This window comes from Meles meles, chromosome 14 (assembly GCF_922984935.1).
Source record: "Meles meles chromosome 14, mMelMel3.1 paternal haplotype, whole genome shotgun sequence".
In the NCBI taxonomy this organism is placed as follows: Eukaryota; Metazoa; Chordata; class Mammalia; order Carnivora; family Mustelidae; genus Meles; species Meles meles.
The window spans coordinates 13,155,605-13,173,307 of record NC_060079.1 but is presented as its reverse complement, the minus strand read 5'-3'; the positions used below and the strand labels follow the sequence as shown (position 1 = coordinate 13,173,307).

General features: G+C 42.9%; 1 protein-coding gene across 2 annotated transcripts in view; it reads right to left on the bottom strand.

The window, feature by feature from the left end:
* The window catches only part of B3GLCT (beta 3-glucosyltransferase), a 125,769-nt gene that overhangs the window by 82,177 nt on the left and 25,889 nt on the right, over window positions 1-17,703 (bottom strand). For both annotated transcript variants that reach the window (XM_045978237.1, XM_045978236.1), the window contains exon 4: window positions 13,116-13,225. In XM_045978237.1, the coding sequence (XP_045834193.1) occupies window positions 13,116-13,225 (110 nt within the window). The remainder of the gene's footprint in view (window positions 1-13,115; window positions 13,226-17,703) is intronic.

Sequence of the window (17,703 nt, the reverse complement as noted above, 5' to 3'; positions counted from 1 at the left end):
GTCTTTATGTTAAATGGAAAAATAGACAGGATTCCAAATATGTAAAACAAATTCATATATGAATAGAGACTGGAAAGGAACCAGGAAAATGAAAATATTTGTGTCAAGATGACCAAAGTATTACAACTATGTTTTAAAAATCCTTTAATGTAGTTAAAACATAGTTTAGTCTTAAAAGTTTCTTGAGGAAAAATGAATACACCTCAGAATTCTTACGTACTAGTCCTATCTTTCCTGGTTGCGGGAAATATATAAAGAATATCAACAGGTATCACAGGAGGCTGTGAGGGCACCTTCCTGGCAAGGATACAGAGACAGGCCCACAAATAGTCTGTCACGACAAAAGCAAAAAGGCAAAGTCTTAGCACAAAGGAGTAAAATTCTAGTCCAAAATAAACTCTATGGATTACTAGTAAAGTATAATTATCCCTATCCCCATTCCTTTTTGTTTACTAAATCATACACCTGGATTTCATATCTGCTTCAGTCAGTGAACATAAAACTGGCAACCAAGTTTCCTGTACCTACTTATCTCCAAATAAATACACTTCAAAAACTAGTGGGCTGTGTTGATAACTGCCTCCAAAGGCGTGTGAATACCTTGGTCTCAAAAATATGCCCACCTTGACTTTCAGAAACCTGATCTTAACTCTTGATTAACCCAAGGTCATTTCAATTATAAATAAATTTTCATCCATTAATCCTCAAAAAGGCCCAAGAGCTTTTATTCTTGTTTTTATATATATGCTATATATGTGTGTGTATTGATACCCATGTGTACATACATATATATACTGTGTGAACACACATGCACACATGCTCCTATGTATCAGCACCTCTAAGATACGACAACTTAAAAGGTCACAATAAAATTGTCTATCAAATGATTGTATCTCAGTTTTTACTACCCAGAATTGTAATAATTAATGCTTTTTCTATTTGTGTGTTATGAATAACACCACCACGAGATTTAGACCTCCTTTCAGCTGCCATAACCAGCTTACAGCACTTTTATATGCAATGTAATTATTTAATATGTAATTGAACAAATGACAGAGAGTTTTCAAGTGAAATATGAAAGGGAAAGAAAATAAGAAAATGTTGTATCAACAGTGCCATTTGGAATAAAACTACAGTAAAGGCACCCATGCATATAGAACTGTCTACTGTCAATCTAAATGATGCCTATTCATGCAACAATATTACTATTTCAAACCTAAAAAGTAAGGCTTTCTCAATAATGAGATAATGCCATAACAGAGGCAAGCATAAAAGGGCTAAAAATACAAAGGGTCTACTGTGGGCAAATGACAGAAAAAGGAAAGAAAATGAACAAGTTGAACAGTAACAGTTGACTTCTATGTCAACTCTATTTATCTCATTGAACCTGACTATCTTCACTTCCATCATCAGCATCTACTGGTCCCCTAACAAGCACTTCGAGGTCAGAAAGCCGATTCGACATGCAGTCAGTACTTCTTTGAACATATATCAAGTATACGTTCAAACTTAAAGCCACTAACAATTCTGAACAATCACCTTCAAAATTAACACTTTGGCCAAGGGGTTGATTCCACAGCTGAGTGTTCTAATGATGCTCTCTGCATGTGAATGGAGAGAGCCTATCATTATTTTTTTTTTTATTTTATGTATTTATTTGACAGACAGAGATCACAAGTAGGCAGAGAGACAGGCAGAGAGGGAGGGGGAAGCAGGCTCCCTGCTGGGCAGAGAGCCCAATGCAACTGGGGCTTGATCTCAGGACCCTGAGGTCATGACCTGAGCTGAAGGCAGAGGCTTAACCCACTGAGCCACCCAGGCACCCCAAGAGCCCATCATTATTGATATGGAAGGAAAATCATGAAAGTTTTATATCTAGAAATATAAATAGTACAAATGAAAGAGTCAACAGTTGAACACAGATGGAAACAGATTAATATTTTAAATACCACAAATAACTTTAATTATTAGGCAAATTTGGTTTTGGATCACTTGACTCTTTGTGCCTCTGTCTGGAAAGAATTCAACTAATCTAACTTCATGATGCTGGCCTTTTCCCTTCTTGATGGACTGTTTCCCAATACTTGTAACTTGTCCATAACTTTACTTCAAAGTGTGGTGGTACAGGAGTTTATGGTCTAATTCAGTCTCATCATGCAGACCAAGTACTAAATTTGAAAGCAAAAGCCAAGACATTTGTTCAGGATGGGGCAGTGGCTCTGAAAGACTGAATCCTGTTTTAAGAAAGTTTCCAGTTCAACTGCATTCCCAAATTCCAACTGTTACATATGTCTTAGCCATTGAACTGAGCGTTTAGACCAACACATGAATTATAATGAAAATAATCATCTGCTTATTATTATAATTTCTCGCATAAGAAGGAGGTATCTTATAAGGACGATGATAAAAATGTCTGATATGCTGTTTGGAACACATATCAGACAGATTTTCTAGTCTTTAAAAATCCAGTATTCATTTATGAACCAGAAGATTTCATGTGAAGCTATAATAACGTATATTCCAGGAACCTGAGCCTAATATAGATATATAGATATATAGATATATTTTCCAGATACCTGTCTTATCCCTATCTTCTCCTAATAAGAGAAAGCTATTACCTCATTATTTATAAAATTTATTTTTATTAACTATTTACTTTGAAATGCATTACTAAGTACATTTTTATAGCTCATATAAATCTGTTTTAACTAATCATTCATTCATTCATGAAAGGCAGCACAGCTCAGTGTTTAAGAATCTGATTTCTGGAGCCAAAGTACTTGCATCAGAATCCTCACTCTGGGGGCACCTGGGCGGCTCAGTCAATTAAGCGTCCAGCTCTTGGTTTTGGCTCAGGTCATGATCTCAGGTCCTGAGATCAAACCCTATGTCAGGCTTGGTACTCAGCGTGGAGTCTGCTTGTCCCTCTCCCTCTGCGCCTCCCCTGATCCTCCCCCCACCAACAATAAATAAAATCTTAAAAAAAAAAAAAAAAGGCAGCTGTGATTACTGCCCCAGTTTCCAGCTCTCTGTCTCTGCTCCAGACCCTGGTCCCATAGATCAGATGTCTCACTAGTTTCTGCAACCACACCTTTCTCAACATAAGCTCACCAGCTGGCTCGCAAAGTAGCTCACTTTCCTTGTATTCACCTCTTTCCCTAATAACCAGCAAGACTCACGATGACTGCCTCCATCAAGCGTCCGCACAGTTGCCTCAGGCAGGAGTCTGGCAAAGTCTATTTTTTTTTAATATTTTATTTATCTATTTGAGAGAGAGAGAGAGAGATCACAAGTAGGCAGAGAGGCAGGCAGAGAGAAAGGGGGAAGCAGGCTCCCTGCTGAGCAGAGAGCCTGATGCAGGTCTTGATCCCAGGTTCCTGAGATCATGACCTGAGCCGAAGGCAGAGGCTTAACCCACTGAGCCTCCCAGGCGCCCTAGCAAAGTCTACTATTGTTCAAGGCTCAGTTCAAATAGTGTCACAAAGCCTTCACTGACCTTTCCAGGCAGGGCTGGGTGCTTCCTTGCCTGTGTCCTTAGAGAGTGATGTCGCCGTGGCTTCACGCAGCAACGTGCAGTGTGCTGCCTACCAGAATGAGCTTGCTGGAGGGCGGGCACCGCCACTCAGCTGGAAGGGGCCAGCCTACTGGGCATCCCCCACCACTGGCACCTCGTCCCCAAGGAGCACTTTACATCCTCTGCACACCTGCATGTGCCGGTCCCCAATGTCACCTCTAGCCACTGGGTAGAGGCGTCACTACCAAACGAAGGAGCTCTAAAGCGATGGCTTCCGCGGGCCTCCAGCTCCAGGCACAGTCCTGTGTGGTAATGTCTGACTGTCCACACTGCAACACAAGCTGCCCCCCCCGAACCTGGAGAGATCCAACGTCTGGCCTCTGACGTTCTTACTGGGCCAAGCCCTAGCTTCTTCCAGACTCATCCGGGATAGAGTTCTCCAGGACAGGGAAGGGGTTCAAATGCTAGGCAGCTAAAAAAGGACAAATGCTCACAGCATGGCCTTCTCCACAGTAGGATGAATTCGTCATCGCGGAGCCACCACCTCTGAAACAACGTGGGTCTCAATGTCCTATTCTCTCCTGGGGCATCTTGCCCAGGTCCTTGCTTAACATAGATACGCAATAAAGACTTATAAAATGAATGGATGGATGAATAAATTCTTACTCAACCGCAATAAATGTAATATAATGTAAATATGTCATATGTATACATATGCATACAGATGTATATGTAAAGTGTAAATGTAATAAGTCCTCAGTTTAATAAACAACTAATGTGATACTTAACACCCATCAGTTACTACAAAAAAATGAATCAAATCTTCAGTAAGCATCCAACTGCTCTCACCTAAAAAGAGAACTGTAGTGATATCCAGACACACACAGTCAAAGCTAACCTTTCAGTGAAGTGCCTCATGCTGTCTCCTTGACAATAAAAAAAATTTTCTAAAAACAGGAAACAAAAAAAAAAAAACATTTTTTTTTTTTTTTTTTTTCTCTAGCTTCTTCACACTGAACGGTCTGGTGCTGGCTTATCTTATGGAAATAAGGTGGTTGTTTTTTTTTCAAACTAATGAACCGAAGTCTATAGACTAACTCTCCTCAAGCAAATAGTGATTTACAAAACTTTCTGTGAACAGGGAAAAAAATTATCATTTATTTGTTAAGGTTGAGATTCTTCCAGGTTTTAAATAAGTTCATACCACAAAAGAAGACAATAAAATTAGAAGTGTCCATTCTTTTCAGAAGCTATTTAGTTTGGGGAGGGGGGGCGGAGTTTCTGAGCAGGTAGTTCGGCTCCATTTGGCCCAAAGCAGAAAATGTAATCCAACAGCTGCCAATTGCAATGCATACAGCTACAACATTCCCCCACCTGTCCCCCCAAAACTCTTCTAAGAATATCCCACCTCTGAACTTGCTTTTCTGTATTTGCAGGTTGTCTTAAAAACAGAACCATAGGGTGTGGTGCATAAACAATGAATTTTGGAACACTGAAAATAAATAAATAAATAAAAATTTTTTTAAAAATCATAATTTCTCTGTGCTTCTGCCCACATTTGTCTCAGGTCCTGCCTCCACTGTGAGCTCAGGCCTCCCCTCCCCTCTGCACTCACTCCTAAGGGGCTGATTTCCTCACTCAAAGTGGTTCCCGAATCAAGTGTGACCCTTGCCCTGTACTCTGGTTGAAGCTCACACTTTAGAGCCTTCAACAATTTTTGGTTTACTAGAACCGACTAAAAAAAACCACCAGGATGCTTTTATATTCTTTCCTTTATTGTTTCCAACTTAATCTTATCTGAAATTCCTTTGGAGAACAATACTGGTTTCCGTAACTGTAGGCAAGTATTAAGACCTAAGATTTCTGAAGCCATAGTACAGATGATCATAGTCTCAGTTCCCCTTGGTTACTGGATCCCAGGTCCCATGAGGGAGAAGATGACATTCAGAGGATCGCTTCTCCATCAACAATACAAGGACAAGGTACTCCGACAGTGTCTTCACCAGAAGCCAAGCTCTTTGCTCCCACTCCAGGTAACAAAAAATACATATACATGCAAGTATTTTCACACAAACACCCATTCAAGAAGGAATTTTTTTAGGTTTGAGAAACAGAAGTCAAATCATAACTGATGCACAAATAGTATGCACACAGTAGGTGTCTCAAAGGACACACGCTCAAGTGCCTGATTAATTAAGAGATTGTGGCACAAACTCGCCTTGTGGGTTTCTGCCGACCTCACCTCCACGCGGCCTTTTGTTTGTGCACCTCTTCATATAGCTAATCTTTGTAACTTCACGTTACCCCTCCATCTGTAACACAGGGAGAAAAAAACCTGAGGGGGAAAAAATAGCACTTCCTCAAAATCTGAATTCTCGTATCCACAGATATGCATTTAGGAACCCTGTGCTCACCAACGACATCCCCCATCTCACTGACTTTACTTTCCATCCGTTCCAGTCTAAAAAGACCAGTACATAGTGCACTGTGAACACATCCTTACTCATCACCCAAACCGTTCCCAAAATCCCAGTTTCCACCTGGTGTCCTAATACTAAGCCTTCCTGACAACTTGCCTTTGTCTTTCAGTTCCAGTTTCCATGTTCTCGGCTGATGGCCCTCCAGCTCATTTTTCCTGTCTTTCTTACCTGATTTGACACATCGTGTTTCCTTACCCTCTCAGGCTCTACATGTACAATGGGCACGACATTAATAAACGTATGCTTCTTATATACTGTCCTACTTCCTCACTGGTTTCAAATAGACACCACTGTTCTAACGGGCCCGGTGTATTGCCTGGAGATGTCCTTTCACATTCATAAGTACCTAATACAACCACAGATGACCAACTAATATTTGTTGGATGAAGTTTTGAAGATGCTTATCTTGACGTCTAGCATCTACCTAATGATACAGTCACTTCTATTATGAAGCAGTTACTGCCTACCTCAGAAGGAAGTCAAAGAGCTCGAGGATCTTTCTAACCCGTCACTCCCCAGCAATCAAGATTGGTACTCTGCACATAGAAGAGCACTTGGTAAAGTCTGCTAGCTGACTGATTGGAAGAAACATCCAACTGTAAGCCACAGAGCCATTATAAGCTGCCTTATAGGCTTCAAAACTGGAGATGGACAAAACAACTCAAAATGACCCAAAGTATTTTAGAAATAAGGGAAAGAGTTTCACCACGCTGGCGACAACTCCCAGGACAGTAACAGTACTAAGTTTCAGACAGAAAGTTAGTTTAGGCTCCTGCTTTTATATTCACATTTAGAAGGATGAAAAATGTTTGTGTTCTTAATAAGACCACATTTTAGCACTTTGAGGCAAAACAGGCCTAGGTAACGACTTGCCAAAGCAAAGAGAACAGCCAGAAGCAGATGCATAATCACAGAAACCATTAAATTTTTGCACCTTAATTTTTGGCAGATTTTGTAGTCAAGTGCAACCTGACAAGGGTAATGAATAAACAAACAGCAGTTCTAGACATCTGGTCGTGTGGGAGGAATAGATATTTTGGGCTATCAGATAAATATTCAAAGATAAAACGTACTGTTGATTCCTCCCTTAGCAAGCAACTTTTGTGAATGCTCATGGTGGGCAAATCTATGGGGAAAACCCAGATTGCAACCTGAACACTTCCTGATTCAGGTCCCCAGTGACATGAGAGCCCCAGGCATCCTGTTCAATTAGAGGTGCAGCACGCATCTGCCAAACCATGTGATTGGCCCCTCCTCGAAGGGGCGAGCATGCTCCCCACCACAGAGCTGGGGATGCCCTGACAACTTCTGCCTTAGATTCTCCTTTCTCCACTTCTGTGGCTGATGAATGAGCTGTCAATTCTTTCTCAAGAATATGTCCATTTCTTAAAACAAGTTCCAGTTAAATTTTAAGTAGGGAGTCATACCTACCTCTTAAAGGGACTTTGGCCCCTTTGTTTTGTGGATCTCAGCATTTAATTCTCTGAAGTTAACCTTATTGCTCTATTCTCATGTAGTTCTAGGTCAGGGTATCCCAATACTGCCACCAAGATTATCCGCAAACCCTGTATTAGCTGTCAACTATCTTTGGATCTTTAAAATTCGACTTTAAATTCTTTAAAATTCAATAAATCACATGTATACCATTGAAACAAAACAAAACAAAAAAACACCCCTATAAAGAGAAAAAAAATGAACCAGTATCCAGTATAGTTGCAGACTCTAAAATCTCCCTGGCCATTTCAACTACTAAAAGGCAGGATCTTGTGAGCAAATTAAATCCAAGCATTAAAGTTCTGTCATAACCACCTCAGTATTCACAGTTGGCTTCCATCCTAGGAAAGAATTTCAGAATAAGAAAAGTAGACTATCTTATAATTAAGGGGAAGTTTCCTTATTGCTTTAGTCTAGACTCCATTTATTATCACAGAAATTAAACGCTGGAAAAGAAGGGTTTGCTTAATGATGTTGCTTAATTATGTGTCTTTAACGTAAAACCAATATTGCCACCTAGTGGCAATCTGAGACAGCTACTCAACACGTGGACTGTGCAAAGTGTACACGGAAAGGACAATAAAAATTAAGGATAAGCAAACTGAAAACAGAAGCATAAAATAAAGTGCTAGAAAAGGTAAATACAGAAGTGAAATGGAACTGCTTTCTAAGCTTTAAAAGCTGAGAAAAATCTATCAATGAAAAATGCAGTTTCTAATATTTTCCACGTGCAGCATTACAGAGGAGCTTCAGGGGATACAAAGAGAAGTACAGAGCAGGGCTTGCCTCCCTTTGGAGTCTGGGGGGCAGGACAGATGTCCTGGAGGAGCATGGGCACTGCAGGGGAGCCTGTGGGGGACACCAGAGGAGCATCCCAGAAATGGTGTCCATCCTGTTGTGGCATCCTGTTGTGGCGGACCAAGGCTGCCAAAGTAACAATAACAAACATTCAGCCCTTTAAAGGGAGGGAACCCCATCACAGGCTACAACATGGATGAACCTTGAGGACGGTACATTAAGTAAAATAAGCCTGTTCGAAAAAAGACAAATACTCTATGATCCCACTTACGAGGGGTACATAGAGCCGTCGGATTCATAGAGACAACATCCAACGGTTACCAAGCACGGAGGGGAGGGAATTGTAGAGTTGTCGTGTCATGGGTATGGATCCAGTTTCCCTGGGGAAGACAAAAAGCTCTGGAAACTGGTTACGCAGTGTGAATGTGCTTTACAGTATTTACACCTAAAAATGGCTGAGGGCAGATTTTACATGCTTTGCTTTTTTCTTTTTTTCTTCTTTTTTAACCACCATTAAGAAAAGTAACAATAACAAGAGCACCAGTAACAGCAAAGTGCTCCGAGTGGGGACACCTCCCGAAGTAAGTCGGCCCAGTGGCATGGCCATTTTTGAGACCCTGTCTTACGAGTCCAGTTGGGGGAACAGGACAGCAGAGATCACTGTTCAAGAGGCTATTCCTTCAGCTTCCCTGACATCAGACCATGCACCTTCTCTGTGTCTCACGCACTCCTCCTATATCCCCAGTCCCCAAACCCTGGTTTTCCCCCACAGTCCCACTGCTCCCGTGGAAGAAGCACCTTCAAGCTTTCTGCCACTGCCTACATATGTTCCTGATTCCAAATCCACCACCTTCTAGCCAAACCGTCCTCCTGAGTTTCAAGCAAACAAACACCCAGCCTCCAGCACGTGACACCTCCACCTCAGACGTCATGGGCAGAAACCTGCATTTCTCTCGTACCCTGCAAAACCACGAATCCCAGCCTCCGTCTCAGATGGCGGCCCCGCTCCACCCCACCACAGCCCAACCTGGGCACTGGTCCTGACTTCTCCACCCTTCACCCCAACTGCCCCCATTCTGGCCTCACATCCCCTACCACCACCACCCCACCAGCTCCAGCCCTTGCCCCTGGCCCCGTGCCTCTCACACTGCCTGTGGCGAAGCACTACCAGAGGTCTGCACCCCCACTTTGAGCAGCATCACCCTGGACAGTTCCCGGTGACGTGAGATGAGGCTCCTTACCCCAGGCTCACGTCTTTTCGGCTGCCCTCCTCTCAGCCACCAGAGTGATGGTTTTAAAATACAGAGCTGACACAGGGAAGCCCTAATGGCTCCCCCCTAGCCAGTCATTTTCAACAGGCAGTACCTGTAGTAACGGGGACTGTGGGTTCCTCCTGCACGTACTGCCAGGGGCCAGAGATGCTAAATGTCTTGGATCTCAAAGAAATAGTTCTCAGTTGCCCAGAGCAACCCCTGAAAGGCCCTGAGAAAGGCCTGGGCCCTTAAGAAGACCTACAGCTCATCTGCAGTCAGTCCCTACCTAACCTTCTGGGCGGTGGCACCCACACCGCCCCACATCCTGGGCAACAGGCTCGTACTTCTCCCCTGGCTGCCTCCCCCCGGCTGTCTACAGAGGAGCCCTACCCTGCTTCCACCCCCCTCTTTAACCTCACTAGTGCCTGATTTTTTATTTATTTTTATTGTACTGTGGCAAGAACACTTAACATGAGCACTGTCCTTGCAACAAGGCAACAACTTTTTAGTGTACAACAGAGTACAATGCTGGAGTGCCGACCCCAGAGCTCAGCCATCTTACTTAATTGAAACTTTTGGCTTGTCGCTAACTCCTCACTTCCCCCTCTCCTGGTTACTACCGCCCTGGCCTTTATGAATCTACCTCTATGAATCTGACTATTTTAGATATCTCATGTACGTGAAATCATGCAGTATTTGTCTTTCTACACTCCAGCCTTGCTTTAGCATTGCCCATGTATGGGCCTATCTCCTCTCCTGGACTGTGGGCTCTTCAAGCACAAAGACTACACTTTGCCGATGCCTGCATGCTCAGTGCTTTGCTCTGTAAATACTGAATGAATGAGTGAATGAATGGGAGGTTCACAGATAAATTCTTCTATTGACTAGGGGAGTCCTTGATGTGTAACAATATCTTGACCTTAGCAGTGATGTCAATTTGTCTCTTCTTCCTTTTAGTGATGATAATCACCTTCCTCCTTTCAGCGATTAGAACGCCAACTGGATCCAAAGGCCACCCAACTAGAGATTACGTTTCCCAGCCTACATGTGCCCACATGACAGTGGGATGTAGGGAGAAATGACATATACCACTTCAGGGTCATAACCTTAAAAGGAAACTGGTTGTCCTACATACACCGGAATGCCAATGTTGTGGTAGTTAACCAGTTCCAACATGCCAATGAGGACAAGACACTTTAGCCGATGGTAAAGTTACAAAACAGGAGGATTCTGGCACAGAGCTGCCAATCCCCGGCCCACACACCCATGAGACTATTTGTGAGTGGAAGTAAACCCCCACCTTCCTTAACTCATTGCTATGTAGTCTGCGTTAATGTAGTCAAGTGAATTTTCTTCTTCTTCTCCATATTGTCTCTCGAAGATTCACTCAAGAGATCCTATTCTCCTAGCACCAACTCATACTCGATCTTTTTATACAACTCTTTTCTCCACATTCTGTTGTTTCACTGGGAGAAGTAAAATAGCCATTCTAGTTAATATGAGTGGGGTCCACCATTATCAATTTAAGAATTAACCAAAAAATTTTAAATAGAGAAAATAATTTACTTAAACCAAGTTTTCATTTTAATTTGTTCCCTTTCCTCTGGATTCAATTCCACTGCCAGAGGTTGAATACCCATTCCGTTTAAGGTGCTCAGGAGGAAGAAAAAGCGGAACAAGCTGGATTAAATGGGGAAGATGTGTAATCTAAAAGACATGATTCCCTCTGTGAGAGGGAAGGTATTTCTGAGAACAAGGACACACAGTGACATAAAGATACACAAGCTCTTAACTCATGAGTAAGTGATACGTAAGTCTGTCCTGGTGTCATTACAGATTATGCAATCCGAGGCAACTGTCAAGGCCTAATTGAATTAAATTCCATTAATGCCTGCCTGAACCCAGCTGAGGGATTATTCAGGCTACAGATTCCCCATCCTCTCTGCCTTGGCCTTCATTTGGCCACTCCACTAGGGCTTTACCAGAGCAAATGGAACAAAGCCATCCAATCAAGGTTGCTGCATGTCTGTCTCTCTGATGAAATCAGACAATGTTTAGTAAAGGAAATCTCCAAAGGTGGGTTTCCAAACAAAGAAGTATTTTAAACTCATCACCAGCATCTATCTCCAATTACCAAAAAACAATCTGTCTCTAGCATGCTAGTCTTTCCTTTCCCTTGAGAAGGTGTGACACTCCAAGGAGGGGAGGCAAGGACCTGTCCTTATAAGGATGCTGGGAGGTCGGATGAATTTTATAGGTAAAGCATATAAAGGTTAAGCATAACTAAAACTTATGCTCAGCACAATCTCAGCCTTGAATACCATTAAGGCTAATTTGTCCATGGCTATTTACAATCCTTTATTTCCCAGCACCCACCAACAGAAAGAAAGCAATCCATCAGAGACACACATCTCCTGCCAAAGAGTTCTTGCCAAAAGAGCTGAGGGATGGCCTTCATCTATAGACAAGCATGTGTGTCTTGAAGGCCGCAGCAAGGCAGTGTAGTGAGCAGGGTTGGCGGAATGTTTTTTGCTCGGCTAAAGAAAGCATCTCTACGGCGAGACAAGAAGGTAGATCTTCCTTGACCCAAACCCCCAGCGTTATTCATAGCAGATTTAGAATCAGTTCATGCCTATTGTAAACATTATTAAAATATGTACCTGCATGTGTCGATCTTTCCCTCCATAATCCTTCTTGGATATTGCATTACAAATCAACCCAAAAGTTCAATTAATGATATCCAATTAAAAAACAGATGAAGAAGCAACATGGGGGGGTAGGGGGATAGAAGAATAAATGAAACAAGATGGGATTGGGAGGGAGACAAACCATAAATGACTCTTAATCTCACAAAACAAACTGGGGGTTGCTGGGGGGAGGTGGGATTGGGAGAGGGGGAGCGGGCTATGGACATTGGGGAGGCGAGGCGAACCATAAGAGACTATGGACTCTGAAAAACAACCTGAGGGTTTTGAAGGGTCAGGGGTGGGAGGTTGGGGCAACCTGAGGGTTTTGAAGGGTCAGGGGTGGGAGGTTGGGGGAACAGGTGGTGGGTAATGGGGAGGGCACATTTTGCATGGAGCACTGGGTGTTGTGCAAAAAGAATGAATACTGTTACGCTGAAAAAATAAATAAAATGGAAAAAAAAAAAAAAAAACAGATGAAGAGACTCATGGAGGAAACCCCAAGGTTAATGAAGATGTTATTTCAACATGAAAATTGCCTAAGAACCTGGTACTAAAATTTCGAATATTAATTATCCCTGTTATTTTAAGCCCTGCTTTCATAATGTTATTCCTTCCACTTCTTTTCATCATGCTTTATGACAAAACCACAATAGTCCTACACAATTATGCAAGTCTCTTAAATGTAAAGAAATAAGAAGAATTTAGAAAATGAGGCTTAAAGCATCCAGAATTCAAAACATTTTAAACAAGTCGATATTAAATTAGCAAAACAAGTCAGAAGAGTCACTCTTATCTAAATAAAATGGATTCTCTACAGATGGAAACTTTGGAAAACATCAAAGCAACGACAAACGAGTAACTAGCAGACATCCCAGCCGCCACCACATACCTGTGTACGATTTGCCGCTTGCTTTAAGATGCTTTTTTTTAACTGTTCGGCTCTCTTTGCATGAAAAGAATTACTTTGACTCTGGATGACAAATACAATTCCTTTTAAATCTAGAAACAAAAAAAAAAAAAGATTTCAAGTATTTATTTTTCGACAACTGAAATAAACTTAAAAGCAAGTTTAAAAAAGAAAAGCTGCAAGGCAAGCCTTCAGGCCATAAACTCTTAGGGAAAAAAAATCCATTTAAATGTAATCATCGCGGGGCGCCTGGGTGGCTCAGTGGGTTAAAGCCTCTGCCTTCGGCTCAGGTCATGATCTCGGGGTCCTGGGATCGAGCCCCACATCGGGATCTCTGCTCGGCGGGGAGCCTGCTTCTTCCTCTCTCTCTCTGCCTGCTTCTCTGCCTACTTGTGATCTCTGTCAAATAAATAAAATCTTTAAAAATAAATAAATAAATGTAATCATCGCGACCAAAATCTCTTTTTGAACTGATCTCTGAAACATCCTTCCTAGAAGTTAGCAAATAAGCTCACTGTACTTCATCAAATCTGCGGTAACAAATGTGCACCTGCTGCTGCGTCTGTCGAAAGCACGACTGTAAATGTGAGAAAGTAGGAAAACGTCGACAACACTAGCCTCCCCGTAGCTGAAAATCTTGTTTGCCACTAGCCTTACTATGAGTCACACATAACCCTACCTTACACCGTGGCTTGTTAAGGGTTGAAGGGCATCCCTCAAACACCACAGGTTCAAGTCCAACCCCCCAGGACCTCCGAACGTGACCTTACTTGGAACCGGGTCTTACAAAGAGGCACTCAAGTTAAAGTGAGGTTGTTGGTGGGGGACCTAAGCCAGTATATTTGGTGTCCTTACAACAAAGAGGAAATCTGGGTGCAGATACAAAGAGGGAAGATGAGGTGAAGCCCCTGGGAGAAGACAGCCTTCTACAAGTCACGGAGAAAGGCCTCAGAAGGAACCAACCCTGCCCACACCTTGGGCTCAGACTTCCACCTTTCAGAACTGTGAGATGAATTTCCGTTGTTTAAGCCACACAATTTGTGGCACTTTGTTTCAGCAGACCTAGCAAACTAATAACACCACCTCAAGAACATTCTGGATGGCTCTTTAAGGTGACACTCAACAGTGACGACTTCTGTCCCATCGGGTCACGAGAGCTTGCAAATAAATAACTCCATAATCTCTACTCTACTTCACAGGGCACCTGGCCAGAATTACGTGTTATCTCCAGGAAAACAGCCACGATTCCACAGGAGCAGGGCTTCACAAGAAGTGTGGCATACAAGCCCATCTACAACACTGGCAGTGTTTGCCAGCCCCCTGGACTCTCGCTTCAGAGTGGCCAGCTTTCTTGCAATGACGAGCACAGAGCAAACCCTTGAACGTTAGGCCCACCTGACCGGGGAAGACAATCGGAGGTCTTGCCAGCAAAGATGGTTGCTTAGTCCCCATAATGGAGAAGCACCTTAGGTTCTGAGTTTGCAATAAAGCAACGGACAGAAACAGCTCTAGGGTCAGCGCCCTGCCCCCAGACAGGGGCGTTGGCAAAAGGCAGACCTGACATAAACTGTAGCCTCCAGTCCACCTTATAGCAATAAATGTGGGGACCAAACCCCCCCACCATGTGCGTTTCCTTTTAACACCTTGACTCAGAGACATAATCTGGTTTTAATTTTATCCCATATATTTTATTATTTTCATGTTCAGTTCTATAGTTCCATTCATTCATTCAATCACTCAAGTATTCATAGAGCAAATAGCTCCACAGTGAGCCATCTAGATCCTAAAAATAACCCAAAATGTTCTTTGGTTAAAACTCAATAAAAAACTTAAACGGAAATGTTCAACAAGCTATTGAATATGACCTAATTCTTTTCTTTTGTGGGTTTATATAAATAAGAACATTCCACATACCTACCTCTATTTCAAGTCAGCTTCTTGGCTTTATAAATAGGACATACAGACAAGACTTAAACAAGTATCTTGTGTTTCAGCTGAAATGTAGTACTTGTTCTACTGTGTCTGAAACATTAATGTAAGTGACATATCAAAAGAGGAGTTATAAAGACTTACTTTTGTTAAAAATGAAATAAACTTCAGAGAAAAATTTTTGCAAAATTTAATAAAGCTGAAGATGCACATTCCCAATGACCCAGAAACTCCACTCCTACTAATCATCCTTGAGAAACTTGCATATGTATAAACAAGGATATATAACAAGAGTGCTCACAGCAGGATTGTGTAAAAGGAAAAAATTCGAAGCAACTCCAATACCCACTAATAAGATATACCAACTGGAATACTATGCAGCAATGAAAATTAACACGCACTTGAGGCATCATCCCAGATGGACATTATAGATGAATCCTACAGACTGAAAAACAAAAGCAAGCTACAAAGGAATAACCACATAAATCAAAAGTTTGTGAAAAGATATGCACAAATATATATAAGATGGATATATCACATGTGATCAGAAAATATAAAAGATTACATGAGAACACCAAATCAAGACCACGGTTAAAAGCCTCCCACTTCATCAGGAATGTTTTATTTCTTAAACTAGTTGGTAGATACATGGATGTTCATTGTATCACTCTTTGTGGCTTCCCCTATGTTCAAAATAATTCATAAGAGGATTTTTAAAAGGGCAAATCCATCTGAAAAAGGTTAATACTGCAGTAACCAACTCCTGCCTTTTCTTCTACCAGATCAGCAAAATTCCCACTGCTCCCACAAAGACAACAGTCCTTCCACATGGGAAAGAGGGTTTGCAAGAAGAAAAAAGTGAATCCTTCTCCTTTGCTTGCACCTGAGTCATGTGCTGTGGGTTGTATTTGTTTTTTCTGCTACTAGGAAACCACCACCTTCCTTCTCATCCTTGATCACACGTGCTCTGGGCACTCATCCAGCAAATGTGCCTAAGTCTGTACTGAGGGCAAGGTTCTGGTGTGCTGAGAGGGGAAGCACAGTCCCAGCAATAGCGAGCCTGAGCCAAGGTTAGAAGGCAGCCATTACAGTACAGAGCCAAGTGAGGAACTACGGGAGCACGGGGCAGGTGGTGGGGGGGAGCAAGTGCAAGCAGACCTTCTGGAAAGGGGCATTTCCTGCCTTTCCTTTAAATGCAGCAATTTTCTGCAGGCCCAGGCAGAGAGGGTGGCAGCAGAGGCGGAGAAGGAAGCAGGGTTATCACAGAGCCCACAGCCTGCCTTCTCTCTGCAGCGTCAGGAGTTAGTGACTGGGGAGTCTGTCAGGTACTTGAGAGAAAAAGATGAAGGGAAGGGTCAGCGATAAAGTTAGAGGGGGAGGCTGGCTCAGCCAGATCAGACCATGAAGGATTTACGTGCACACTAAGAGTGCATCTTTAGATTAATAGCTTTCAAACAGGGGAAGGGCCATGGAACCATCCAGGACCCCACAGAGTGGGGCCTTCCCAGAAAGCAATGAGGACCCTGTGTCCTGGGGATGCCCACAGAAGAGGTGGGAGGAGCTTCTCAACAGAGGGGATAGTGAAGGTCTGGGAGAGCATGTGGAATTAGGGCCCTGAAAACAGTAACAGCTGGGAATGGCTGAGAAATCGGGCAGTTACTGGTGATGAGGCGAAAGAGGAGTAAAGGGTCGTACACTGGGTGCCTGACGACAATGAAGGGCGTGATGGGCAAAAAGAGGAAGATAAAGAAATCAGTCAAGACCGGGAAAGAACTCGTGTGGGTGTGAGGCCAATGGTAAGCTGCAGAGCATTAAGGAAAGGTGATGGAACCAAGGAGGTCCTTAGAAAAGATCCCTGAAGGAGAAATAGTAATTCTTTGAAGGAAAAAGAAATCAAAGCTTCTCTATTTCTCAGAGAAATAGACTAATTTCTCTGATAAGAAATTGGTCTACCAAGCACTAATCCCTCAGGGACAGAGGTAATGTAGAAGCACAGACTCCATCCTGCTGCTGTCCCTCTGATGAGTGATCAGCGTGCGGCTCTTCTGATAAAAGCCGAACAGCAAGAGGACTCAGGAGTTTAGGCTGAGGGATAAACACAGGCGCACATGCATGAAGAGCCACTCCAGCTGTATGCTACTTGGTGAGAGTAACTGTCACCCATGCATCTCCTGACCAGACGGTGAGCCGAAACAGGAAAAAGGCCACCTCGCCCTGAGTGTGGAGAGACTCTGATTCTCCTGGGAGGCTGCTTTTGCCATCCACCTCCCAACCCCCACAAGCCTGCAGACCCAGGTTGACACTGTGGCAAACGAGGCCCCGAGGTCTTTTTGGATATGCCTATAGCAAAGCACGTATCACGAGATTCGCCATTGGTAATCGCAGGAGTGCTGATTTACTTATCCAGGTAACTTCCCCTTGGTACTTTCAAGCCCGTGTCCTAGACTAGTGACATTAGTTCATTTAACAACCATCTTCAGATTTTCAGGGCACCTGGGTGGCTCAGTTGGTTAAGCGTCCCACTCTTGATTTTCACTCAGGTCATGCTCTCTCAGGGTCATGAGATTAAGCCCCACACCACATGAAGCCTGCTTAAGATTCTCTCTCTCCCTTCCCCCCTAGCCCCCCAAAATAAAAAATA